The sequence below is a fragment of the Centroberyx gerrardi genome, chromosome 13, assembly GCF_048128805.1.
Source record: "Centroberyx gerrardi isolate f3 chromosome 13, fCenGer3.hap1.cur.20231027, whole genome shotgun sequence".
NCBI lineage: Eukaryota > Metazoa > Chordata > Actinopteri > Beryciformes > Berycidae > Centroberyx > Centroberyx gerrardi.
In genome coordinates, this window is record NC_136009.1 from 21,309,437 (window position 1) to 21,337,226 (window position 27,790).

General features: G+C 43.1%; 3 protein-coding genes across 3 annotated transcripts; 2 read left to right on the forward strand and 1 right to left on the reverse strand.

Moving 5' to 3' along the window:
• The first annotated feature begins 48 nt into the window (after nt 1-48).
• samd7 (sterile alpha motif domain containing 7) lies at nt 49-4,754 on the forward strand. Its single transcript, XM_071909177.2, has 8 exons — nt 49-151; nt 578-701; nt 1,068-1,192; nt 1,293-1,371; nt 1,585-2,261; nt 2,400-2,515; nt 2,620-2,730; nt 3,905-4,754. Exons 1-8 carry the CDS (start codon nt 49-51, stop codon nt 4,139-4,141), a joined length of 1,572 nt encoding a protein of 523 aa, XP_071765278.1. The 3' UTR covers nt 4,142-4,754.
• Nucleotides 4,755-4,938: 184 nt separating this feature from the next.
• sec62 (SEC62 homolog, preprotein translocation factor) lies at nt 4,939-16,119 on the forward strand. Its single transcript, XM_071909159.2, has 8 exons — nt 4,939-4,993; nt 7,552-7,660; nt 8,538-8,643; nt 9,823-10,018; nt 10,895-10,990; nt 11,117-11,177; nt 11,323-11,442; nt 12,580-16,119. Exons 1-8 carry the CDS (start codon nt 4,958-4,960, stop codon nt 13,182-13,184), a joined length of 1,329 nt encoding a protein of 442 aa, XP_071765260.2. The 5' UTR covers nt 4,939-4,957; the 3' UTR covers nt 13,185-16,119.
• A 665-nt stretch (nt 16,120-16,784) lies between these two features.
• On the reverse strand, nt 16,785-27,766 carry nadkb (NAD kinase b). The gene is made up of 12 exons (XM_071909161.2): nt 27,615-27,766; nt 26,525-26,818; nt 26,320-26,403; nt 25,464-25,593; nt 24,279-24,387; nt 23,635-23,720; nt 23,188-23,290; nt 21,861-22,078; nt 20,101-20,200; nt 19,226-19,383; nt 18,309-18,391; nt 16,785-18,224 (listed from the first exon to the last, which is right to left on the reverse strand). The coding sequence occupies exons 2-12, from the start codon at nt 26,815-26,817 to the stop codon at nt 18,065-18,067; spliced, it is 1,524 nt and encodes a 507-aa protein (XP_071765262.2). The 5' UTR covers nt 26,818; nt 27,615-27,766; the 3' UTR covers nt 16,785-18,064.
• Nucleotides 27,767-27,790: the final 24 nt, after the last annotated feature.

Below are 27,790 nucleotides of genomic sequence, written 5' to 3' on the forward strand. Positions count from 1 at the left end.
TAACTTTTTGACTTCCACAGCATTCACGTGGAGGTCAAAGGTCGTGTCATGACTCCACGGGAACAGCTGAGGAAGATGACGGCGCTGGGGGAGCAGGGGGCTTTGGATGAGAAGCACTGGTACCGTCTGGTCAACGGCATGTCGGCTGGAGGTGAGAGAGGGGATAGTGCAGAGGAGACTGAGCATCACAAAAAACATTCATATTAAATAGTGTTGTCTTGGGGTCTATTAGTGCACCAGACCTGGGTCAAATGCTATTTCCATTGGTTTGCTTTGTTCTAGAGCAATTAGGTTACAAATTGGCAGGATTTGCCACATAGTACGATACAATGAATGTTTGAGAGTTTAGACTACCACAAGAAAGTATATAGAAGTAAATTTTGTATACTTTTCTGTGATTGACAACTTTCCTGACACTATCTGAATTGTCCAAATGTGGTACACCCCACCCATTTGGAGCTCCAACCAGGTTAAAACAGATATATTTGAAGCAGGTCTGACATGCATTGATTTAGCTGAATGGTAGTGAAGCTATACTGGCTTCTCAGTGATCTTATGGTGTTTTATTCTCATCCAGAGCTGAGGCAGAGGCAGGAGCTGATGATGAGGAACCAGATGGCCATGGCTCCACAGATCCTGGCCCAGGGGCAGCAGAGACTGCAGGGCATCCCTGCCCAGTTTGAACCTCGCTTCATGGAGAGGTCTGTTCCTTTTTTCCATTTTTTAAACCTGAAACAGTACTTCCTTGGTTACAGAGGAGAAGATTTGGCTGCTTACAACAAATGCGAGGAAACTCCAGGAAACTCTACCGTGCAATTAAAACTTTTTATTGAGAAAAAGCATTCAGTGTTTTCAGCCTTGTTACCTACCTCAGCGATAATGTCATTCCTAAACCAAGATATACCATAGCCATCAACTCTATAGCAGCCACTAAAGATGCAAACAGCTGATTTTATGTCTGTAGATGCCTTTGAAAGTTGTAGTTTTTGGATTTCGATGACATATCTACATGAGACCATTACCCCCTTCTCTCCTCTGACTGACCTTCGATGCATTTCTCTACTTAGGGAGCTGGTCCAGCCGAATGAGATGGTATCATCGGAGGCCAGACAGATGCACATGGGAGCTCACCTGGGTCCTCCTCTACCCCCACATGCCAATGTCCTGCCTGGGAGAGCCTTCCCTGGAGCAGGTGAGCATGGGTCTGAGAAAATTCCCAAACTCTCTCTAGTTTCAGAGAGTGAGAATATTGTTAACAGCCCCTCTCTATTTCTCTTTCTCCTTCTCTGCAGGCTATGGCTTCTTGCCCTCAGAGCCCATGGAAACAGTTGCCCGGCGACAGGAGCTCATTCACAAGCAGAATATAGCCAGGTACTGTGTGCAGAATATCATCAGCATATCACACACATTCCACCTACACTTAGGTCACTGCTTGACACTCCACTGAATAAAACCGAATATCTCAGAGACATTTCATACATGCTCAGACTTTATTCAGTTCCCTCTGATTCAACCAAGGCTGGTATTATGGTTCTATCATCATTGTTGTGCAAATATGTCTAAGAAATGTTTGATCCCATTCAGAATGGAGATGAATGCCATTCTGCATCAGAAGGAGCTGGAGAATGCCCATCAGAAGGGACTGATGGGAATAGACAATCCCATGGCGTACCCGTCCAACCCCATGGCGTTCAGAGGCCGCCAGCGCATGCCCGACGGCCACGACGTCTTCGTCCACCGCCCCACCCTGGATGAACTGCACTCCAACAGCATTCTCATGTCGGCCAGCCCCTACCCACCAATCAGCACGCTCCACAGAGAGAGGGGGCGCAGGGCCGGCAGAAGACCGACGACTCACAAGAGCGCAGAGAGCCATGTGGCCAGCCTGAAGGGCCAGACGGAAGATAAAAGTGTAGAACAGAGTCCAGGGGCCACTTCAGGGGAGGAGAAGGAGGCAGAGGCGAAGGGGGACATGGGAGAGGAGGGCGCCACCGGCAAGACGCATCATCAAACCAAAATGGACTCCGAACTCGCCGCAGGAGGCAGGAAGAGCTACAAAGAAGGGGAGCAAGGCCTGCGCAAAGCCTGTGTCAACAGCCAAGATGGCTGCTCAGATGTGGCCAACAGTGGTGTCAGTGACAAAGACATGTCTAGCCAATGCTCTGCATTCCAGGACAAGTTCATGTATCCCTCCTCTGGCGGACCTCTCGCTGGCATGCCTTACATGTTCCCTGTCCCTGGAAACGGTCTCCTTCCACCTGGTGCATTTGAAAAAATCTAGAGATACATTCCAATGTTTAAAAATGTGGAACCATTCTTTGATCAATTATTTAACTAGTACACTTCAGCACCAAAAATTGTTTTAAATCATCTATTTTAAATCTTTTTTTTTTGTTCAGGCCCACCCAATCTCTTTCACAATGGTGAAGATGTGTCCGAGGACATAAGGAAGTGGACAGTGGATGATGTTTACAACTTCATCAACAGTATACCCACCTGCTCAGAATACGCTCAGGTTGGTACCTGCAATTTTTCTGAGTGTTTCTGCTGTATTCTTTCTGCTGTTCTGTCTTGGTTCCAGCAGTAGATGTTTTAATGTGAGGTAATTTCACTCTGCAGACGTTCAAGGACCACATGATTGACGGGGAGACGCTGCCGCTCCTCTCAGAAGAACATCTACTGGACACACTGGGGCTCAAGCTGGGACCTGCGCTCAAAATCCGCTCACAGGTACAGAAACACAGACGGACTCAGACTCAAACCTGAAAATTTGCCTTTCCCTACATAAAAGAAAGAAACATCAAGATCAAACCTCTGTTCACTTAAAGCTGCACTAGGCAACTTTTCATGTTGCCATGGCAGTGAGAGGTAACTGTTTTGAAAATTTGAACTTCAACACCCAGAAATTATGTAACGCGAGAGGCAAAATGTCTAATGTCGGTGCATCCAACTTTTTCTGGACAGAGCACTCACTCGCTGCTGTTTAGGAGACAATTTTGCATTTCGATTTGTCACTACCTGTGGACAGAGAAGTGTTCATACCGGACCAGAATTTCATTTGGGTGAATCTACAGGGTCTCAATTAGTGGGAATGGGACGCTCTTCTCTGTTGCAGCTTCACTTTGTGATTTAAGACAGGTGTATCTTTACATAAAATCTTGCCTAGTGTAGCTAGACCTGTAACCAGCATACAACATACACATAGCACTCATAATCCTCTCCCAATCTCTTACACACATACACACACACGAGCAACAGAAGCAATCCATACAATAAGGAAACTCTGTGGCTTTAATTTTTCTATTCTTCATCTCTTCATCCTGCACTGAGTCAGTTACTTGCTTTTGCTCTTATCTGCTGGTTCAGCAATCTAAATCAGACAGAAAATAACTTGTTAAGAGGAATCGTGAAGTTGTGCTCTAAAATCACGGGAGGTGAACTTAATGATCTTAGTTATATCTATCATTAGAGAGTTTCTAAGACAGCTCAGGATATTCTTCAGGACCCCCTGCACCCTCTCTCCTCTGAGGTTTCCCTTCTTCCCTCTGGGTGTAGGTACAGGCTCCCAAAAGGCAGCAGTAGCAGATTTCGGTGCTCTTATTTCCCAGAGGCAATCTGCAGATTAAATATGTAACTGTAGTTAGGCACAAGGTTTGAAACAAGGGTCGTTTCCTGCTTATGCATACTAAGGCTTAGGGTGTAGGCCTACAGCTTTTTGTTAGATATAAATTACATTGTGTGATACTGTGTGTTTTTGTAATGTTTGGTTATGTTCCCTTGATGTTTTTGTGTATTCTAACTGCTTGCTGTGAAACGAATTGCCCCATTTGGAGATAATTAAGATTTCTCTACTCTAATAATCTGTGGTGTCTAATATATGTCTATTCTCTTCACTCCTCCACAGGTGTCCCGGCGCCTGGGCAGCATGTTCTACATGATGAACCTGCCGCTCTCCACTGCCACCCTGCAGGCGGCTCCTGAGAAGCCCGGGGACCGCTCGTCAGAGATCAGCTCCCCTGTCAACTGTAACAGTGAGGAGATGCTGGCGAGTCCAAGAGACCCCGACGTCCTCAAATCCACGGAGCACCTTCACGAGGCAGAAAACAATTCCCCTCCCTCTGCCAGCAGTGAGACAGCCTGATCAGCGCTGATATGAGCTGTATTATGTGGATGGATGTTAACACAACCAGGCCCAATCTGTAATTGCAGTATGGCGCTCACTGTTGAAATGCTGTTGCCCCACTAGTGGTTTTGTTTACATAATGATTTATTGGATTGAGGATGCTTTTTTCACTATTTATTGCCTGGGCTTTTGATACAAGGGTTCACCCTAGGCCTAGGTGTCAGCTAAACATGAGTTTTACATGTATTTTTCATGTCTTTTGTAGTGTATTTGTAATGCTTGAGAACAATGGAGTGAAACTGATATGGATTTTGAATTATGATGGGCTAAGAAGGTGCTAAAAAATTGTTCTCTATTTACAGGCTGAAGTCTCAGAGAACATATGTGAATATACTCAGAATTTAAATGTCTACTAAATTCCAGATTGTAGCTTTAAGCCCAGTTTGGGTGAACTATCCCTTTCAGCTGCTCTCAGTTCTCCAGTAGAATACATATGCACAAAGTTTCATCAGCAAATAAAATATTTTTGTAAGTGTTATGTTTGGGATTTGGGTGTTTGATACCTTTTCACCATTTGAAGATGAACAAGTTCTTACGAACTGGTTATGTACGTGTGTTGAATGATGTGGAATGTGGATTGTAAATAAAGTCTTTTTCTATGTAGGAACCTGTAGTGCTGTCTTCCTGCCACGTTGAGTGTCAAATTATCAGAGCAACGTACATGATTGCTGAATGAACTTATTGTCATTTTTTTCAAACGTTAATTGGTTACTATCGCGATACTACACGCTCTATGCGCAGCCGCGCGCACGTCGGAAGAACTGTTGTAGGATCATGGCGGAGCGCAGGAGGCATAAGAAACGGATCCAGGTAACGTAATTTTACAAAACAAATCTTGCCGTTGCAACTATGAGGAGAATAAATAAAACCACGCGCTGGCTTATGAACTGTTACTTGGCATTTCCTCGCCACAGCAGCTCCGAGGAGAGCTGTTCATAGGCGAATAGATGAAGGCAGATGATAGCTAACATTAGCTAGCATTAGCTGGCCAGGCGAAAACAGATGTCAATATTTGTATTTGGAAAAGGCATTTCCCAGCAATTAATCATTCTCACTACCGGTAGTAGGTACATCCTGGTCTACAGGTGAGAATTATGTTGTCATGATAGCTAGCTGGTTAGCTGTCTCCTCAGTCAGCTTGCAAGTGCATCCATTTTCATTCTGATTTAACGTTAACTGCTTGTAAACGTTAGCTTGCTAAGCTGCGTCAGCTCTAACCATATTCGCGCGTCAGACAAGTTTACATGCCATGACCAACCTGTGGGAATTTTTCTATAAAGAGTCAACAGAGTGCATCCTCATATATTGTGCAGTTAGCATGCAGTACAGCTTCAGTGACACTTCAAGAGCTCTGATTTAAAGCAGCTACAATATAGTTACAGGTAATGATACACTAGGAAACTCATTCTGTGATAATTTGACTGGACTGGATGTGAAAGAAAACATTCTTAGTAGTTTGAATATAGGATTCCTCCAAATATAAGAAGACGGTTTTAATGCACCAATCCCATCACGTCAAAACTCTGATATTCATACTGAAATACTCAAACTTGATTTCAGCAATGATTTGATTACTTCTAACTGAGCCCAATTCAGTTGGTTGAATATTATGGTAGGATCGGGTGCAAAGTGTTGGATCTATTTCCAGAAGATACACATCAACCTGAATGTACGCCTAAGAAATACTGTGGTGGGAGTCATGTTTGATTGACTCCTGATTGTGTGCTTACATTTATCATGTTGGGTGTCTGGTCAGCTTTGCCAAGAGGACAATGTTTAGGTAAACAAGGCAAGTAAGCAAAGCTAGGCTGAACTGTTTTCACTCCATCTTTCATAATTGTAGATCTATGAAAACCTTGATTTTGCCTATTACACAAGCCAACATTATATTATAGTTCTCTTGTTTGTTCTAGTTAGAATCTGTTCAATTGCATAACAACATACTACTATCTCCTTTATGGCTGTACCACAAGCACGTAGGCTATCTCCTCCATGGCTGTGTCTTTCCCCAAGATCACTGCTCCACATTATGCAACAGCTGGCTCTTTAACAGGTTCTCTTCATTATTCAAATCCCATCATTTGCCATTGTGCTTAGATTCAAAGCATTCAATGGTTGAAATGAGTTACATTTTGTTTTAGTCTGTTTTGATAGTGATATTTTATTCCCGCAGAGACTGTTATTTGGATAACAGACATTAAAGGGCCAGTCTGTCGTTTTTTGGTGTGGAGAACTGGCCAGCTGGCTTCGAAGACTGGGGTCCCAGCCAAGACCCGAGTACCTCGCTATGTGGGCGCAAAGGGCCCCAGGGGGCTGCTGCTTTTGGGCTGATACTTCTCTTACAGAGTGAGAGAAGTGAGAAAAGTTAATCCTCGTGATCTTGCCAGGTAGATCATATAGACGGTGACAGGGGGTTTTCTGTGGAGGGGTCTCATGTAACGGTGTTGCATGACTGATACCTGCCTCTTTAAACAAAGGGTCGTTTGAGGGCCTCGTCTTCCTCGCGTTGCTGGTGCATGCTGGCCAGAGCCAGCTGGGCAGGATAAAGCAGCGTTGAATCTCATTGTGCTGATGCTCTCATTCCCCCTGTGTTGGCATGCAGTCCACCGCCTCTGGCTGGCTGGCAGCGCAGACGCTGTGAGGAGTGAGAACACGGTAGCGGAGGATTTGGCTGCTACACTCAGTGAGTGGGACAGATGAAGCTGGATGTGTCGCTCTTTAAAAGCTAAACAAAAAATGTAGGCTAGACGCTCATCAGAGCTGGAGACATTGTTAACTTATTTTCACTTCCCACTTTATTTCATCATCACTTGTTGAAAATAATGGTTGGTTAGCTCTTAGATACGATCACAGAAACAGATAAGATTTTCGTTACTGTCTTACTTCATGCTGCCTTTCACAAGAGGAACACTTAATCAAGACAAACGTAATCGTTGGCGAAGTTGGCTAATCACAGAGTCATTTGTATTGATCAACAACCCTATTAAACCCCCGTAGATATTGTAGTCATTTTGTGCTAAGAAACGTATTGCCCCTTTAACGGTATTTAACGGTAACAAAGGGTCTCTAACCTGTTTTCTGAGAGCATACTGATGAAATGCCCTAAGTGCCCTAAGCCATTTGTGAAAAAATGTCCTCAAGTCTCACAAGACTCACTCACTACACGTGTTTACTTCTGTTCTGACATTACGTGTCCTTATTAACTTGTGATGTAGCCATACACTTGACCGTTGGAGGTCTGTCTCTAACTTAACACCAGACTACAACCTCAGTTGACTGGCTGATTGTGACTATGATTTTGTGTCCCTGTGTGTGTGTGTGTGTGTGTGTGTGTGTGTGTGTGTGTGTGTGTGTTTCCATCCCTGCAGGAGGTGAGCGAGCCCACCAAGGAGGAGAAGGCGGTGGCAAAGTACCTCCGTTTCAACTGCCCAACCAAGTCCACGAACATGATGGGCCACCGAGTCGACTACTTCATCGGTCAGTGTTCAGCTGTCACCTCACCTCCTGCCTCTTCTGTTGCATTGCAGCTATGAGTTGTGTGGCAGAAAAGAGCGAAGACACCACCAACGTACATCCAGCTTATGTGCTGGGTCGAGTGTGAACCGGGAGAAGATTGTCAAAATGTGCTCCTTATTAGTTGCCACTTCACCAATAACTGTGATTACAACAAATATACTGACAGATGTTTATCGAACATAGATCCATTTTGGATTGAAGCATTGTGTGTTTGTTTTTGTCACAGTAAATGGTGAAACGGCAGCCAATGTTGTGTGGGATTAACAATATTCTTCCTAGAGCAAACTTTGTGCCGTGTTGGATAGGAGTAGTGAAATTCTCAAAAAACAAGTTTCCCCAGCAGTCTCAAATGTAAATCGTATCCTCCTACACAATATTTACATTTGTCTTGTACTGTAACACGGCGGAATCCATTTGTCAACAGTTTTCGTAAATACTGTTTACTCGGTAGTCGTGGGCGGAATAGCTGATGACTGTTGGGTCAGTATGCTAGTTTCCCTACCGTTGTTTTCAGGCAAAGTGAGCATACAGTGTTAAATGTGCAAAGTTAAAATGTGGAAATTAAGTAGAACTAAATTACTGCCATCTGCTCTGTCTAGTATTTGGTTTACAGATGAATGAGGATCTAAATAGAAGATTAAATGTATGTTCAATTGCATTTTTGTGTTGCCGCACAGGCTATGAAGTGATTTAGCACTAATGGCAATTTTTCAGCTAATAAAAAGCTGGTAAATACTATGATTATACTGTTTACTAGGATAATTGCACAATGACAATTTGAATTGATGCCGTACTTATTCTGTGTGTTTGAATGTACTTCTCTGGGTTCCTACATTAGCCTCTAAGGCGGTGGACTGTCTGCTGGACTCCAAGTGGGCAAAGGCTAAGAAGGGAGAGGAGGCGGTCTTCACCACCAGGGAGTCTGTGTTGGATTACTGCAACAGGTTGGCTGCCTACCTCCCTCTGCTAGGCATCTGATGTTATAGATGGATAACCATTTGCCATATGAAGGGTTTTATTCCAAAATGAGACATCTGAACATTTGACAGCTACTTTTGCAAAATGATTACTGGCGTGAAACAAAAATTTGCTGTGGAGATGACTAATGAAATTGGCTACTTTAAGAAAGTTTCTTACAAAACTGTAACATTTTAGGGGATGTTATCATCACTGTTGTTGTGCAGTGATGCTGAGTTAACAGTTTGTTTTCAAAATGGATTTATTGTAGCCTCGCAAGCCAGACGTGTCTCGCAAGTTGATAACACTGCGAGAAACGTCTGGCCTCCCTCCCCAATAGGAGGCTAGGAATAAGGCCGGTCCGGCCACAGAATGGGCCGTCCAATCAATCAGTTTGGAGGCTGATCCAAGAGCGGGCGACATAAGCGAGACGCAACGCAGCAGAATCATAAACAACAATGGCGGCGATGGAGTATGGCAGCGTTAGCTGTGTTGATTTCAGAATTCGAGGACATGAATGTATTTACACAAGAACAAATGGCTACCCTGGAGTCATACCATTTTGTCGGAGGAGAAGATCTTTTCGCTTTTCTTCCTACCAGATTCGACTAGCTCCATTGGTGGTGACAAAAAAAACAGCACAGGGGGAAAAGCCATGTAGCTTGGTGTTAATGATTGAGATATCATATCATATTTCCATGGAAATTGCCAGATTTTTTTCAGTAGCCCAAAATCTTGGTTGCTGAATGATAAACAGCGGATCATGCACTCATCTACATTGTATCAAGAAAATCTGTTTGGGGTCGCTGTGGACGAAGTTCACATCACATACAGATTGTAAATATTGCTCTCATGTGCTAAGCTACATAACTTTGTTTACCGGTCAACCTACGTCATATGACTTGTTCTGATTTGGTTTGAGCATTTAAATAATGCAAGGCCCGAGTGAATTCGCTCTCAAACAGGCCAGACGTTTCTCGCAGTGTGATCAACTCACAAGACTCGTCTGGCCTTGCAAGGCTAGATTTATTGCATTTTGGGCTGAAATCCTTCACATTGCATACAAGTCTGTACACGTGGAGGGAGCCTCCTGTGGACACTAATGATTGAATTTAATCAATGTTCATACCCAGCACTAATAACCAGTTGTTCTCTTCTCACTATAGACTCCTAAAGAAGCAGTTTTTCCACCGGGCTCTCAAAGTGATGAAGAAGAAGCCGGAGAAGGAGACCAAGAAAGAGAAAGAAAAGGAGAAGGAGAAGGCCAAGGGCGACAGTAGCAAGGAGGAGGAGAAAAAGGGGAAGAAGGAGAAAGAGAAGAAGAAAGAGTCTGAGGCTGGTGAAGCCAAAAAAGAAAAGAGCGTACGTTATCACCAGTGGAAACACTGTTGCTTTCTGTGTGTTGACAAAGCTCTTTACTGTAGATTAGAGCTGTTCCAACAAGATAGTGTTATCATAGTTAGAGGCTTTTCTGTTTAGTCTGTCATGTCATAATATTGGCATCAATATGCTGCTGCATTGACGCTAAAACAGAGCAAACAGGGTTGACATCAGTAACAAAAAAACAAGCATAAAAGATTCCAGTATAACGCTGTGTTTAACAGTTTGTTCTTATGTCTGCATGACATAGCTGTCCTATCCATGTGCAAATAAATCAGCGTTTTTATCCAAACGTAGTAATTACATGTTAGTGTGTTTGATGACTGAGGTGCTTACTCACCTGTTGCCACTGGTGGCACATCCGTCCAATATATTAAACTGGTTCTAATCTCTGATCATAGGCTGTAAAATTCAAAACACACACATTAGCACTGAACACATTACTATTTTTTAGCTTTTTTCTTTTTTGATCAGGCAGTTGAAACAGTGATCGGCTGATCATCTATTTAGAATGCTTGACAGCCGATTATGGGAGAGACAAAGGCCCAAAAAAGCTTTATATTGTATAGAGGAAATAGTTTAGTTGTTCCTAGTTGAGAAAGTTGTGCATGAAATGTAAAGCTAGACATCCAGTGAGTAGGTGATCAGTGTCTTGCTCAAGGACACTTCAACAGCTTCGACACCTGGCTGTTGCGCTGCTTGTTGCAGGGATCGCACCTGTTGCCTTTTGGTTCAGACATGGTCTCTCTAACTACTAGGCCACACTACCACCCCACCCTTTGATTTAAAATGAAATCCAGTTTTTATTTAAAAAAAAAAAAGATATTAAAACAGTTTTTTTAATAATCCTTCTCACAGGATGACAGTCCTGGGAGCCCCAAGAAGAAGAAAGAGGTGAAGAAGAAGTTTAAACTGGAGCCTCATGAGGACCAGCTGTTCCTGGATGGGAACGAGGTGAGTGGGCAGAGAGTTGAACGACACGTAGAGAGTAGAGCTGCGTATTCCTGGTGGTACTGCTCATGAATCTGACGATAAAAGAAAAAATAAAAACGAAATATGTGCCTCTTCTCTCCTCTGTAGGTGTACGTGTGGATTTACGATCCGGTCCATTTCAAAACTTTTGCCATGGGACTGATACTGGGTGAGTCAGTGGTTGAGAGGCATAAATGTTTTTGTGGTAAACAACAACTGAATGGCAGGGTTATTTGTTACCCAGAGCCTAGAAATTGATTTCACCTACTCATACCAGCCCTGTGTGTGTGTGTGTGTGTGTGGTGTTTTTCCAGTCATTGCAGTGATAGCAGCCACGCTGTTCCCGCTGTGGCCAGCTGAGATGCGTGTGGGAGTGTACTATCTAAGTGTTGCAGCCGGCTGCTTCGTGGCCAGTATATTGCTGCTAGCTGTCGGTAAGTACAAGTAGTCATTAAAAAATATCCAACTGGGTCCCCTAAAGATGTTTTTAAATTACTACAAGACCGTTCAACAAAGGCGTTCATTTGTAGTCAGAATGTTATTCGTGAAAATTGATAACAGGGTTCCTACGCAAGTCTGGAATGTCTTGAAACACAGTGTCCAAAATTAACTTTTTGGCTGACAAGGGCTGGTAAACTAAGAGTATTTTTAGTAATCAGTATACATTTTTCATCGAAATGTGTCACCCTGCTTGTTTTCAGTGTGATTTTATGTGTAGAAACCATGTGAAATATTCAATAAAGAGATTAAATTTAGAGTTTTAATTTAAAAGTTGCTCACTCACTCATACTGGATCTTTGTTTTTATCTTCGTTTTCTGTTTGGTGGCCTTACACCTGCTATGTGTCGCCACATGGGAATAAGGTTAAGCTTCAGCTAATATCAGACTAGTTAACCGTCCAGACAGCAGAGAAACAGAAGATTCAACATTAGCACTTTGTGTAGAGCAGCGTAACTGGCAGCCAGTCAGGAGCCTGTTTGATACAGAACCATTGTTTTGCTTTGATTTGATTTGCTTGCGGTCAGAGAGAGTGTACAGTCATCAGCAGGGACAAAGTTTGAGAACGGGTAAAGACCAAAGATTATATAACCGTTATTATCTCAGAAAGTGGCCCGTTTGGTGGGTGACCCTTATTGATTTATCTGTCAGGGACAATTTTTTTCCTGACATTTGTCACTTGGAGGATGTTAATTTTGGACCCTGTTGAAACACATGGACAATGAATTTTGGAAATTGCACAAAATGTCTGGAAAAGCATGAAAAAATGATTGTTGTTCAGTCCCCAGGCCGGAACATACATTATTAAACACTTAATGCAGACCCACTGTCATTTCACACATTATGATATTTGTTGTGAAGAATTATCCTCAGCTAGAGAGAGATATGGGCTTTTTTGATGTAGTTACATTGCCCACTATAAGCATACAACATATTATCCACTGTAGAAATTGAGGTCTGGAAAAGGTATTGAATGTTAAAATGAAAAATATGTAGGAACCCTGTAACAAATCACATGTACCAGTATCCTGTAGTTTAAAATTGACCCCATTTGTGGTTCCCTCTCCCCTCAGCCCGCTGCATCCTCTTCCTGATCATCTGGCTGGTGACGGGCGGGCGCCACCACTTCTGGTTCCTGCCCAACCTGACGGCGGACGTGGGCTTCATCGACTCGTTCAGGCCGCTCTACACTCACGAGTACAAAGGCCCGCGGTCCAACTCCAAGAAGGGCTCGGACAAGACGGACGACAAGGCCGGGGACGGGGACGGGGACGGGGACGGGGACGGGGACGGCGCCTCCTCCACCAAGGCCCAGAAGTCGGACAGCGACGAGAAGTCGGACAGCGAGAAGAAGGACGGCGACGAGGACGAGGAGGAGGAGGAGGAAGAGAGCAAAGAGGCGGGGCCGGACGAGAGTAAAGAAGCCGAGGAAGAAGAGGATGAGGAGGAGGAGGAGGAGGAGGGAGAGGGAACGGGGGCAGAGCGGCACTCGGACACAGACAGCGACCGCAGGGAGGACGAAGGCTCACAACACAGCAACGGAAACGACTTTGAGATGATCACCAGGGAGGAGCTGGAGCAGCACACGGAGGAGGAAGAGGAGGAGGAGGAGGAGACGGAGGAGAGGAAAGAAGAGGGGGGAGGGAGCGAGACTAAGCCCCAGACTGTTGAAACATAAACTCAACCCGATCTCTCTCTCTCTCTCTCTCCTTCCCTCCCTCCCTCCTGTGCTCCCAGGACCCGCTCCTCCAGCCCCTCCGACCCTGTCGAGGCACGGAGGGCCTCCCATCTCTCGTCTGTTGAGATCTTCCACTAAACAGTACCGATAGACCAGTACCGGGATAGACACAGCGGTGAAAAAGAAAACGGCTATGACAATGGAAAAAAACAAAAATGTAAAAGAAGCCTTATGGTGGATCTGATTCCTCCCTTCCCCCGTTATTTATGTTACTAAGTAAAAACGAAAACTGCCACCAGACATGTTTGCCTGAGGAAGTTGTCACCAAAACCCCTTGGCTGTTTCCTGCCCATCAGACCGACGCCCTCGTTGGGATTTCTTTTTTTCTTTCTTTTTCTTGGCTTGGTTCTTGTGTTACGAAGTCGCTCTCCCGTGTTCTGTCAATTCAAAATGACTCATGTTTTATTTATGTCCTCCGTCTTTTGGTTTCCTTTTGGATGTTGTTTGTTTTGTACGTAAAGTCAAATCCCAATCTCTCAGTCTGCTAGTTAGAGAAGACATACCGGCATCTCGTTTCCCTTTCGCCCTCCTCGCCTTTGGTTTTCGTTGTCGTCTTTGAGAGCTCCTCGTAGTTGGTACAATCAAGGAAGCGATAGTTGACCCCCTTGGGTGTTATCGCCTCAGATTCACAAGCCAGGCGCACGCGTCGCACCCTGTTGAATGCCAGTCAGTCTGATAGCTTTCTCAGGCAGCACTTACACTTAAAGCAAACTGACCAACGCGTCTGCTTCATCACTGAAACCTGAACCAAGCCGGACGGACCAAACCCCCGTAGTTTCCCCCGAAGGATCCTAAAATCCATGATAGCGTGGCTGGATAGAGCTTTTGAAGAGCGGTCGTATGAGTTATCGCATGGCTCTTTGAGGTACTTGCTGTTTCCAGTGAGAAATGATGGTTTTGTATGGCTGATGATGATCATAGTGCAATTCTCTACACAGTCTGAAGTACTTTTAGTTCATGTTTAACACAGCAGGAGTCATTTCGAGAGTAAAACTGAGCAACTGAGACACAGTTGGCGTAATTTCTTTTCATTAAAAAAAAAAGATTGCAGCATCGCTGTGTGACTAAAGCTGGAAGATACAAAGTTCACCTGTTAACTTTCTATTTACAAACAGAACCAGATATAAAGTAAAGCAAACTCTAGTGCCAAACTCAACATACAATGTTATTATGCATGCTGATTTCATACGGAGAGACAAGTGTGAGCAAGGGATTTTGGTACATTTGTTCATTCATTTTGTAACAGTAGTGTCAAATTCCAAACCTTTCACATGTTTAAAAAAAAAAAAAAAAAAAGCACAGCACAAGGTTGTTAGTATCTAGCTAAACAAATCTCTTTGGTCTCAATGAAACCATTTAAGGGTGTACGCACTAGACTCGGATTCACAAGCCATCCCAAGCAAACAAGAATGTCCTATCTAGTCTAGCACAAGCTGTCGTGTGAAAACGGCGGGCTTGCTTATTGAATCGAACTCCACTGACCATAACTTTGCTTTGTTGCTTTTCCCTCGCTGGAATTCCAGTCAGGCCCACTGACTAGAATCGAGTCCCCGGTCGAAGGCCGGTGACTCGGCGTCATGGTCCAGTTCTGCCCTGCAGGCGGGTTAGCGCACTCGTGGTCCAATGCTGTCCCTTCCTGCGCTCACATTACCTTCTGGCTAGACTTGTTTTAGATGCTCTTTTTACTCATAGTGAGGATAATATTTAAGTATAAAAAATAGAAATGTATCATTTATATATGGATTCTATTGATATATCAAATATATACATACTTACAGTCCAAGAAGTTATGAAACAACTTGTTCAACTTGAACAGTGTCCTTTTTTTTTTTTTCTCTTTCAGATTATTTGTAATGCTTATTTTCGTTTCCTTTTTGTTTTTATATGATCATGAATTGGCAAACTGTCAAGAGTGGACTCATTGGTACGTAACATCTGGGATTACAAAACAGTGGGAATATATTGGATGATTTTAACATTGTTTATTATTGTTTTACACCATGATGTTGAATGTGTGAAAATAATGTAACTAGTTTGTCATGAATTCAGCGCTGCCACATGTGCGTGTTTCTCTGCAAGATGATGAATTATTAACTTGAGGTTGTGAAACTGGTGGCTTACATAACGCTGACAACGATCTGCAGTTCCCTCTAAATCTGATGTGGCAAGTTCTCCTTACAGTAAAATGTTTTTCTGAGAGCAAGACTTAACTTAAAGATTGTTTGATATATTCCACACAGCTTAATGTACAACTTTGTCCATTTATTTTGTCTAAAAAAACGAAGTCACCTGATTGCCCGCCTGTATTTCCCTCTCTGGAAAGAGCTTGCTAATCTTAGTAATTTTCTAGACCTCTAGCCTCGTTTATCGTCTCGTCTCCCAATCTCCTGTAATCCCGCTGAGGTTTGTAGCTCTTGGACTTTCCAGTTCTCACACCATATTGTCGCTCGTTTGTTTTCTAGTATCTTTGTTTTGTTTTTTTTCCCCAACAGGCAAAGTGCATCTCTGTGTCCTGTTGTCTTGTGTTCTGGAGAGAGTCGCCAGTGTGCCAGTTGCTGTACTCTGAATATTGGCATAACTATTTCATGAAAAATCTCCAATTGTTCTTGAGTGTTGCACAGTATCAGTCTGTTGTATATTGTAGTATTACTCTCTATGCTGCTGCTTGTCATCGCACATTTCTGGGGGAAAAAAAGTGAAATTGTAAACATCCTTCATGTTTTATCTCTGGTCAAAACAGTGTCTTTTGATCGCCTAGTTGTCCACATTTGGATCAATATCATTCTGAAGACTGTCTCATGCAATATTGGAGTATAATTTAATAAATTGGATGTCTGGAAATATATCTGTATCTTATCATTGCAATAAAAATATAGAAAGCATTGGAGTCTTCTTATATTTGTGCAGCAGTAGATCTTTTCTTTGGGCTTCCTGGGAAAACCAAGAAATTGTATTTTCCAGGCCTGGAGAAGTTATGAAAAATTATAAAAGGGAGAAAGGTTTGGGAAAGGTCATGACATTTTATTTGTGAAGTTAATGATGATGTTTTTTCTTGAATACTGTCAAATGTCAAAAAGCTGTGACTGGCTCCAAAACAGTCTAGACCTGTTGGAGGAAAATATAGTAAAAAATATTTTTTGTTGACGGTTAAAATAATATAATTTTTGACTTTAAAGTGAAACACTAATGCTTAAAGTTAGTAGCAGTACTCTCACTAAAACTTGGACATGGAAATTTGAAAAGGGTTCATGGAGAAAGGCATGGAAAAGTTTGGAATTTCATCGGTGAAAAGGTGCGGGAAGCCTGTATGAGGATAGGTAGAAAAATGGAGTGGAGTGACTCTAGAGACATTTTTGAGAAATGCTTTAATTCACCACTGACTTGCACTAGCATTGCTAGCAAATGCTAACAGCAGGTTGGTACAAATACACTGACATAAGAGGTTTTTGAATAGTAAAGGCTTCACCCACAGAACTTGAATTATAATACTAAGTGGAAGGCAGCCCCCTAGTGGTAGATTAGAAAAAAACACCACAGATAGTTTTTTCTCCTGTTTTATTGTCTGGACCTGCCACGTCCCACAACATGTACTGACCACATGAAGCACTGACTGACTGCTGGGTTCAGACAAAGGACAGACTGAGACTGGAAACCCTTAAAGCTTTATTTTCGCACAACTCCCTTCTCCTCAAATGACATGAAACAACGAACGCACATGACAATTTGACAGCAGCTAAACGATTATGAAAATGACACAGCCTATGGGAAATTCTCTCCATCATTTAATCTGAGTATAGGTTAAGCACAATATTTTTGAAAACATTTGAAAAATGTCCTGCACAGCTACAGTTACGCTACTTAGAGAGTGGCTATTGAAGCACTTTAAGGACAGCATGTTCATACAGTGGTATACATGTGGTGTCTTATGACCAACTCATGGAGCATGGAGAAAAATCACACACAGTTGTCTTTGGTTGATTCAGTAACATACAAATAAAGCTTTAGCGAGTTGCCTTTATGAGGTTTTCAAGCCTCCGTGTTGCGCATATATAAATATCGCATAAATATCACATTAAATAAATCTGTCCTCTAGAATCCTTAGCATAAATGTACAAATTTACAATTTAAAAGGTTTAAGTTGAGGGAGAAACCGTCCTTTTGTTTAATCACTGTAATCCTACCCCTAACACCAGAGGCCTCATGCCAGCTACACCTACAGTCTAAAAATTGAGCGTCAAATAGATGATTAAGTGCTGCAAGTCAGAAAAAAATTATTGCTCAAGTACTGCAGACAGTATATTCATGAAGTGCTTTGGGTGTTCCTCATCTTTCACATTGAATAATTATGAAATCATGTAGATAGCTGAGATTTTTTCCCTGTTTCAATGTGAGAAACATGCTTTTTTCCCCTGTAACCTATGCAATCTAGTAGCAGTATGTCTGTATTGAAAAGCTTGGAATGTAATGAGATGCTCAGTCAAATGTAGGACTCAATGTATATAATATATGCTCACTTATATGCTATTCAAAGGCCTAATTCTAGACACAATTACCTCTCTTCTCACTACCATAACCAGACTTTAAGCTACTGTAGTCCAGCATGTTTTGTGGTCAGAGACCGGCCTGTAACTGAAAGGCCGCTGGTTCGATCCTCACATCAGTCAACATCCACATGTCCTGTTGAAGTATCTTAGAGCGCGACACTGACCTGAAACCCTACTCTCCCTCATTCACTTTAAGTTGCTGTGGATAAGAGGATCAGCTGGAGGATCAACGCCTTAAATGTAGGTGTGAAAATGTGTGTGTGGGCGCGCGGCGCTTCAGTTCTCGGTGTCCGAGGAGTCGGAGATGTCCGCCAGTCGCGCCTGCCTCTTGCGCACGTTCCAGTGCAAACACTGGGCCAGGCTCTCGAACCAGTCGTACACCAGGTCATGGCAGCAGATAGAGGGCACCGGGTAGCAGGAGGTGGTGATCTTGATACTGCGGGGAAGGAGAGAGCGTGAGGAAAAAAACTTGTGAGGTTAACTGTAAGGCAGACACCAATGATGAGTTAAAGGTCTTTACCAGTCTCCATGCTGGATCTCCTGTCTCTTCCTGCCGTCAAACGACACCCAGGCAGTGTTCCTGGCATCGGGGGACAAGGTGATCTGTTGGGGGGGATTGAAGGGGATTTAGGGTCAAGAGTGTCACAAGTCGCAGAGGTTATACAAAAACTAAAAATAAAACCTATAAATGCCACCAAGATAAATGCACAGTGAGGTAAGAGCTACTCAAGTAGAAGTACTGTTACTTTGATTATATTTTACCTAAGTAGAAGTAAAAGTACTGGTGTAAAAATCTACTTAAAAGTAAAAATTAGCTCATTTAAAATGTACTCAGAGTAAAAGTTACTGAGTTACTTTCAGAAAAGAGAACGTTGTTAGATGTGATCTTCCCCATGCAATTCTAAAAGGACGAGAGGACAGATTTCAAACTAGATTCTTTTAATTGGAAAATTTGGAAATGACCGATAAAGTGGACAGACAAAGTAAAGCCAGATTACTTTTCTCTTCTTTGCTGACTGATAGTTCACTGTGAATAGCTCCACAACTGGCCAATTTATAATGGTCCAGTTTCTGATGCTTATGGAGAGCCACAAAATGTGTCCTCTGTAATGGATGTGATTTAAAATGTAGTGAAGTACAATACTTAAGTTAAAAAGAACCAATACTGACTTTAAAAAATACTCCAAAAACTACAAGTGCACAAAAAAGTTACTCAATTACACTAATGTGAGTAAATGTAATTAGTGACCTCCACCCTTGAAAATTGAATGTTTATTCACGAATACACGATGCAAATGTATTATTTCATGCTTCAATAAAATCGCCCCAGAAAATGACCAAAATGCCCCAAAAAACTGAGATCAAGGGGTCTAAACACATTAGGGATTTCTAGTGTAAAATAAGGTTTCAGTCCAGCCTCCTCCCCTTCGGTCTTACCATGAGCTCCACCCCAGCAGGAACCACTATGGGTCTGAAGGAGAGAGAGTGAGGGCAGATGGGGGTGACCATGATGGCTGGTACGTTGGGGTGGATCATGGAGGCTCCTGCTGCGGCTGCATACGCTGTGCTGCCTGTAGGGGTGGAAACAATCACACCTGGGGGAGAGAGAGAGAGAGAGAGAGAGAGAGAGAGAGAGAGAGAGAGAGAGAGGGAGAGAGGTAAAGGAAGGCAAAATAAGAGAAGAGAAATGGGAAAGTAGGAGAGGAAGAGGGAGGGAGAGAGCATCAGGAGGTGAGTTTTTTTTATTTTTGTGTGATCTATTATGCTTTTATTTATTCTTTTAACCTCTTTGCTTCATTTGTAAATCATTCTCCATGTCCGTGTAAAGTGCGTTGTGACACTTCTGTGTAAATTTCACTTTTTACAGGATTCCTACAGTTTGGATTTCAAAACCCGACATTTTCCAGACCTTGATTTCGTGATTTGAAGATTTTGGTATCCAGTATGATTTACACAGATAGTTGTCTTGCCCCTACCAACTCTGCCACATCACTCTATAGATTATTATTTTTCACATCCACAAATATCAGAATATCAAGGTATATCATATGTATACCAGGACAGTACAATATTTTTTCCATACTTTTCCAATTTTTTTGTGCCCTTTCCAAACTTATCAAGACCTGGAAATTGCTAAATTCTTTTTCTATACATACAACTTTCCAGAACCCTGTTTTTAGATCAATTTCATCCGATTTTAATTTCAGTTTGAGTAGAAAAGCTGCGACAGGACAAGGCCAATCACATCACATGACATGACAGGCGACAGTAAGCTGGGTCCACTGGCCTCTGTGGCTGACCCCGCCCCTTACCATCTCCCTGCACCGAGGTGATGAGTCGTCCGTCCAGGTACAGGTCGACGTTCGACAGGTAGGAGGACGGGCCTCGGTCCACCACCACCTCGTTCAACACCTGCACACACAGGGAATCACATACACACCACAATTAATAGGAACATGAAATGACTGTGCTGCCCGTACTGAATAGTGTGGAATAATTCCGTACCATATTCACATATATATATATATAGATATATAGATATATCGGCAGACTATCGTTATCGGCCGATATCAGCTTTAAAAAGCAACACCAGTATCGGTCTGATATTATCTTTACTGCCGATACTTTTCTGACCTTTTTTTGTCAAATCAGTAACAGAATAAAACTAATATGGTGTTACAAACCACTTAATTATCTTAAGTTAGGCATGTCTGAAAAGCTTAACCTGTTTTGCATCTGTATTTGTACTAAGATTCTTATAAAAATGAATATCGGTATCGACCAATATGGGTGGGAAAATATTGAATATCGGCATCAGCCTCAAAAAAACATATCGGTGCATCCCTAACATTCACTTCTTAAGTATCAGTACAACAGGACAGTCTTCAGTGAGGAATTCCTGTCACAGTCATTACAGCTAACCAGCCAACTCCAGACAGACAGTAATACAACAAATGTAATCAATACAATCAATGAAAACAATCAGTCAGACAAAAACAGACACAGGGTTATAGGGCATCACAACATTGATGGGAAACTACAAGCACAAATCGTTGCTGTGCAGACAAGCAGGGCGGCAGGGCAGCATACTAATCACCTGCCACACTTCAGTCCAGTCACAACACTAACGAATAATGCTGCAACACGCTGAGCAGTGAGTGCTGCTCAAACGTCTGCTGCCGACCGAACGCTCTGACGTCAATTCAGTGCAGTGCAAACATCCTGTTGGATACAGCAGACGTGATGTTACACGAGGTCAAACTGAGGCTCTGAGACGAAAACAATCCATCACTGTCTTTTATCGATGAGAGGAAAAACCCTTGAGAAGATGAAAATGACGAAATGCAGCACAGTGTGTGTGTGTGTGTGTGTGTGTGTGTGTGTGTGTCCGTCTCCGTCTGTGTTTGTATGACTGTAGCACTGTGGCATGTTATTTAGTTACTGAGTGTGTCAGACTGAAAGCGTCAGAGCTCATTAGAGGCCCAGTCGGCACCGGTCGCGTTGACGCCACGGTCTCCATGGCAACTGGCTCAACAGAACCCCACAACATCCGACCTTCTCTCCCATTTTTTCGACCAGCAGCTTTATTATGACTGTCGCCATAGCAACCCAGCTGAAGCTCACTCGCTCAGTCACACGCATGCATGTATTACACACACACACACACACACACAGACAGACAGACGGGCTGGTCAAGCAACGGAAATGTCTGAGTGAATGGCCAAGGCACATACAGAGAAGGCCAGCTTACACTCATAAATGACATCATTTTGAGGAGGTGTGGTCAAGAATAAATAATAATATTAAGAAGAAATGCAATCATGCCTATCTGCACCTTCTAAGTGCACCTTCTTTTTTTCAACTCTCTGCTATTATCCAAAGTATCAGCAGGACTGCTGTAACTTCGCCGGAGACAACAAAGAGTAAGACTGTTAACTCAAGGACTTCCCAGAATTAAAAAGACTGATGAACAGAAAGCAGAGCAGCAGGTCACTGGCTTGCTGAACACCTCCTCGCCTGTTTGACCCTTCTCAACCCAACACATCTCACTCTCACGCCTCTCCCCCCTCACCTGTAGCTGCAGGGTGACCTTGCCGGCCTCGCTGTTCATGTGTCCGTGAGGAAGGAGTCCATTGACCTCCTGCTGCTGCTGCTGCTGCTGCTGCTGCTGCTGCTGCTGCTGCTGCTGCTGCTGCTGCTGCTGCTGCTGCGGCTGCTGGCTCGTCCTGTGAAGCATGTCCTTCACCACCTTCACCTTCAGGCGACTACGCAGCGTGATGGCCGCGTTGCCTGAAAACACACACAAGCATGAGCCCACACACAAGGCTTTCACATACACACTATGTTTACTCCGGTGTCCATTTATTCACATGATGGACGGAAGAGGGCAGGCAAACACACAAATGTACTCGGCAATTTAGCCAGTCTGTATATAGAGATATTCTCAAACTAGGAGAACTAAAGCTTAATTTATGCTTGGTTGCTCGACACTCTCGACAGTTGTCTCTTGTGACGACCCTCCCACTCTCCTGGCTCTGCTGGCAGGAGCCTGGTGGGTGGAGTCATCATCGAGGCTGATGGAGCGCATCTGGGCCCGGTGTACTCCTTGGGCTTTAAAAGCCGGCTGACCATCAGTGTCGCTCTCCCTCCTCACCTATGCACACCTTTTGTTCTGTTCTTTTGGTTTGATGTAGTTTGTGTTTGTTTACCCCATAGTTTTAGTTAATAAATCATTGTTTTAACTTTTACTTTGGCGTGTGACTCCCTCATTGTTACTTCCTTGAGCCGGGTTGTAACATATGGGGGCTCGTCCGGCATGACAGAAATGACGCATTTCTGACTTAAAAAAGTATCACAGGGCATTATTTTTGCTGTCGTGTACCTCTAGAATTTTGTAATGTCGTGGATACTAGTCGAGGACTACGATTGGATAGTTGGTTGCCATGGTAATGCTCACCACTTCTTTGCTTCCTTGAAAAAATAAACAATCCAACACAAACATGGAAGGAATAGAGGAAAGGCTGGCAGAAGAAGTGAGAAAATATCGCCAGTTCAAAATTTCTTCTTCTTCGATCAGTTCAGCTATTTCATCGGGCGCTGCCATGTTTGTAAAGGATGTAAACAAACCTGTCAGCGTCTCGTTACCATGGAGATGACAGAACCCATCGTGTACATCTTTGCCAAGATATAAATGCGGGACGTGGTGCGACATCTTTTGTCGAGAGACAACAGCTGAGAGTGTCGAGTGAGCAAGGATAAATTAAGCTTAAAGATGACACATTTCACTTGAGGATGTAATGAGTTTGAGGGTTACAAGGTGTAATCTTTTGTTTAAATTCCCATACAAATGACTACAGGAGTAATATTACAACATTATTTCATATAAACCTGTACTCTACCTTCAAATACTTTTGCCACTTCGGTCTTGTATGATTCAAACTTGAAGGGCGTCAGGAAACCCAGGGAACCGAGGTGGAAAGCCATAACCGGAGGGACGCTGCCCTTCAGAGAAGAGAGGAAAAACACCAGGCATTAAATATTGTCCCATCTCTGGATAACAGTGTCAAGCAAATACCTAAAATGAAATGTAATGAACATGCAGGAGCAAAAGATCTTTTCCCTTTTTAAACTTTCTTTCCTCTGAAAAGGGAAGAAATACTAAGACTTAGTGTACTTTGTTGTGGGTTTTTAAAAAAGTTGACAAGCCAAAATGTAAAACCAAGGTGTAATATTCACTACTATTACCTGTGCCATGGAAAAGCTCAAGAGGTCTGAGATCAAACAGTTTGGCTGTAGTGATCAACCAATCAGAAAAAAAGGCTACTATGCTAAATCACTGTGATTACCTGGAAGAGAGACGAAGCGTAGAGCAGAGTCCCATCTCCTCCCAGACAGATGATCAGGTCTATGCAGTCTGAGATGTCGTCATAACCTGCAGTCAAATAAAAACACAACTATATTCAACATGTCATTATCCTATTCACACTGTTACATTACCTACAAAGCAAAAACAAAAGTCACTCTGTTCCAAAAGAGTGTCAGAAGAAAGAAAATGTCCTAAAAGCCGCCCGTGGGGGCCAAATGACTGCTGCACCCAGCTATAAAGGGTTTTGAACAGACAGCCACCATGGGTGCCCAGAAATGTTATCCAAAAAAGACAGACCAAAAGAAAACCCAGACTGACGAAAATCAAGAAGCCTAAACTGGAGAGAGAAAATAGAAGAATGTTTCTCAAAGAGCACAGACATGAGACTTGTCCTCTCTCCAGCAGCAACTATCTATTTAAGTACTGGCAAGAAAGCAAGTAATTTGAACATTTGTAAACAAGCTCAAGCTGGAGGGAAAACAGGGGTTATCGTTACTGGCCAACACCAACAACGAAAGAAAACAAAAGGCCATAATAGTCTGCCAGTCTGATCTGAACTGAATCTCGGTGGCCTTGATAGCATTTATTCACAATGTGTCTTTGAGTATCATGTAGGAGCCTTACCCTCTCTGAAGGTGCAGAGTTGATTGCGGATGGAGCCGAAGGCCTCGTCCTTTGACAGCGTGGCATCATCTACCACCCTGCGCTCCACATACACCATCATCTGCTTCTCCTGGTACACAAACACATGCCTTAGCAACAACAGCCGAAACACATATATACATCTTTCAAAGCCAAGTTGAAAATATACAGAATGTGTGTAGCTTTGCATCAAAGTGTAGCTCCAGGGCTCGGGGCTATTCATGAACTGAGTTGAGAATGCATGGCAAATTCAAATTAAATTCCTGGAGTTGTAATTGAATTGGAATTGGACAGGAAACAAAATTGACTTTCCACTTCTGAGAGAGGCTGTCTTGACTCGCTAAACATTATAAATCAAACATTAATCAAATAAAAAAACAAATCAAATCAAATACACTCAATCATAATGTATGTATTACGATTACATGTTATGCATCAAATACCACCTGAAAGGCACCTTAAACATTTTCAGTAGTAATAATATATAACACTACGTGTAATCTCAGATATGTGGTAAGAAAGAACACAAAAAAATGAATTTCACAGAATTGAATTGAATTAAATACAACTTCCTGAAATTCCAATTCAATTCCAATTGTGTTTCCTGTAGGTTTTTTCAAATTCCAATTCCAATTCCTCAGTTGAATTGTAATTGATGAGTTCATTCTGGACTGACTCCAACCCTGGTTAGCTCCATACAGCTTTGACAGTGTTACACAAAGCACAGCTCCACATGAGGCCAAAGTGTGTCGTAACCACATACTGAAGAAGAGACCTGAGACTGTAACTTTCACCTAACTGTTTTCTGGATGTTTTCTGAGACGCGCTGTACGTTCATTTCAAAACAGACTGTAAGAGCTTCAGTAGTCAAAAATTCTGTTCCGAGTCATAATTTCTTTACATTTTCCAGCATGAATTTGAGTTAAGTTTGTTAGCAGACGATGGCAAAACTGTACCTGAACAGTTTAAGAATAACTGAAATAACTTGGAAAGGCTGCCTGATTGATTGGAACTTGCAAGTGGTGTTTCATTTATGAAGTGTGTGAGGCGAAGTCAAGAGCAACTCAAGAACTTCAAAACCATTTTCAGACAAATCATTTTGCACAAACAAAGACTGCCCCCTCCCTGACACATTAACTTAACAAACTACACACACATTAAATTTACCTCCACTAGAAACCTGCAGAGCTCTTTGAAGGGCTCCACCAGGCTCTCATCACGGATTTTCCTGATGACAAGCACGTTGACCGGAGGTTTGTTCCAGGTGAGCCGCTGGCTGGCCGGGTCCTGGATGTGCCTGGGACATGGACACACACACACACACACACACACACACACACACACAGTTACTGCCTGTCAACAGCCGGTCACGTACGCAGAAATGCAGATATACAAAAGTACAGACCAAAGTTAAATCTTACATATTCACATTGTCTTGGATCTTTAGCTTGGTTTCCTAGTTCTTGAAAGCTTCCAAATTAAGTCAAATGTTACCATGTCTGCTGAATAAACTGGAATCTAGATGATTCTAACAACTTTAGCAGTCAACCATTAACTGTTATGACATGTAGTCAGCGTTTGTATGAATGAAGTCCAAACTCCAAACTTAGTTGAATAAGAGTCTAACTACTCTGTCTCTCCTCACTCTCTCCACTTTACCGTTTGGCTCTCTCTTCCTTCGAGTGGCGGACGACAGGCATTGTGCAGATAATCTCAGCTCTGTGTGTGTGTGTGTGTGTGTGTGTGTGTGTGTTTTCAGATAAGGTCCAAGGCTGCTCCGATAGACTCTGAAACCAAGTGACAATCTGAATCTGTAGTGTCTTCTGTGAACCGTCCCATTTCATTCAACATCCAATCACATCTCGTCCTTAACATTCTCGTTTTATCTTATCTTGCAGAGTTACACAAGCTTCTGTGTCAACGTCCCAACGAAACAGAGCATATAACATCCCTCTCTTACGTCCCAGTCAGCGTGCACACACCAAGTTAGACTCACTCCACATGCTCTAACCCACATGCTTACATGACTGAAGTTGGGTTGGGAAGAATACAGGCTTTGGGTCCGAAGTGTGTGGCTGGATACGGCCCATGTAGAAAGTGGGCTCTCCTGTGAGGGGGAAAAAGAGGAAGACAAGTCAATATTCCTCCGTCACCACCTCATGTCCGGGGCAGCAGAGTTGTGCCAGTGGCACGGCTGACCAGCTGGCAACCTGCAGCACTTAGCAAACCTCTTAGGAGAGCTTTCCGCCGCGTCGGTCGCCGAGCCGGAGGGTTCCGAGTGCTCGTGTTGGCCTGGCAACCTCCGCCGCTCGACCTCCCGCAGCAGCTGTTCATGACCATCCCCCCGCCGCTGCGACCTCTTCCCCTCCCGCCGTCTCCTTGGCGACTTGGACGGGTGCTCCCGGTGCTTGGAGGACCTGGCTGACTCGGACACCTGCCCAGGGTGCCCAGGGCGCAGCAGCCCCCTGTCTGGGGCCACCAAGCCGGGTCGCGACCCCGGACTGGTCTCAACATCCTCCATCCTGCAGGAAAACAAGCCAGCACAAGCACAGTGTGTTAATAAATATTCTATCACTCATTTGAATACACACATCTATACAGTGATACTAGGGATGTTTGAAAATACTTCAAGAGCCCAAAAAACTTTTTATTATTATTTTATTTGCATACTGTATTTTGTTTTATGCTTGATTGTTGATTAGTTAGACCTAGGATGGCTCATTCTCTGTAAAGTCCTTTCAGACATGCTTTTGTGATGAAGGGCTATGTAAATAAACTTGGCTAGATTTACAACTATTGTACGTGTTCTTAATTGTTTCTATACACAGAAGTCAAAGAGCTTTCTGTGGATGAAGCTGTTTAACTACTCAGGATAGACACCAAACAGATAAGGAGACCTATCACTTTGCTTCCATAACACAAAACACAGCCACTGCACCATGAAAGCAGATGGACAGATGTGCAGCCAACAAGCTAGCCTTAACAAGACTAGGTCTGGCACTCTCAATTTACATTCACAGCAATTAAACAATACTCTACTCATTCAAGTCATATTCATTGTTCCTTTCCCGACAAAGTTCAACACAGTGACCTTGGACCCGAGCCGCCCTCGTACAACAGAGATGATTCCTAGATATTCAGCTGAATGACAGTAAATTAACTGAATAGGTTTCTCAGAAGTGAGCCTATCTGGATGGCTGTCAGGTTTAATCCCATTGTAGCTATCAAAGCTCTGTGGTATTGCTAGTTTGTTGACGGCTAGCTAGCGTTAGCTAACCGCTCAGAAACACTCTAAAACTGTAAGAAATGAAGCCTTACTTGTATCGCTAGCTTATTTAGACACGGTTAAAGCGAGTGTTTGGTGTATTAGAGGAAAAGGTGTAACAGAGCGTTGTCACAAGGTTAGCATTGCCGTCAAACTCTCAAAACTGAAACAAAACGCTGCACAACCGATCGGAAATGGTGTTTCAGTTGGGCTGTTCACGGGCATCAAA

What these genes read in the sequence shown, in the direction of transcription:
- nadkb (XM_071909161.2), bottom strand. Translation starts at nt 26,817, where the DNA reads ATGGAGGATGTTGAGACCAGTCCGGGGTCGCGACCCGGCTTGGTGGCC. An exon ending in ACTCTGCACCTTCAGAGAGG is followed by an intron (nt 23,721 to 24,278) that starts GTAAGGCTCCTA and finishes ATTTGACTGCAG; the next exon opens with GTTATGACGACATCTCAGAC. An exon ending in CTGCTGGGGTGGAGCTCATG is followed by an intron (nt 18,392 to 19,225) that starts GTAAGACCGAAG and finishes CCCCCCCAACAG; the next exon opens with ATCACCTTGTCCCCCGATGC.
- samd7 (XM_071909177.2), top strand. Translation starts at nt 49, where the DNA reads ATGACTCCACGGGAACAGCTGAGGAAGATGACGGCGCTGGGGGAGCAG. An exon ending in CCTGCTCAGAATACGCTCAG is followed by an intron (nt 2,516 to 2,619) that starts GTTGGTACCTGC and finishes TTCACTCTGCAG; the next exon opens with ACGTTCAAGGACCACATGAT. An exon ending in CGCTCAAAATCCGCTCACAG is followed by an intron (nt 2,731 to 3,904) that starts GTACAGAAACAC and finishes ACTCCTCCACAG; the next exon opens with GTGTCCCGGCGCCTGGGCAG.
- sec62 (XM_071909159.2), top strand. Translation starts at nt 4,958, where the DNA reads ATGGCGGAGCGCAGGAGGCATAAGAAACGGATCCAG. An exon ending in CCGAGTCGACTACTTCATCG is followed by an intron (nt 7,661 to 8,537) that starts GTCAGTGTTCAG and finishes TTCCTACATTAG; the next exon opens with CCTCTAAGGCGGTGGACTGT. An exon ending in TGCCATGGGACTGATACTGG is followed by an intron (nt 11,178 to 11,322) that starts GTGAGTCAGTGG and finishes GTGTTTTTCCAG; the next exon opens with TCATTGCAGTGATAGCAGCC.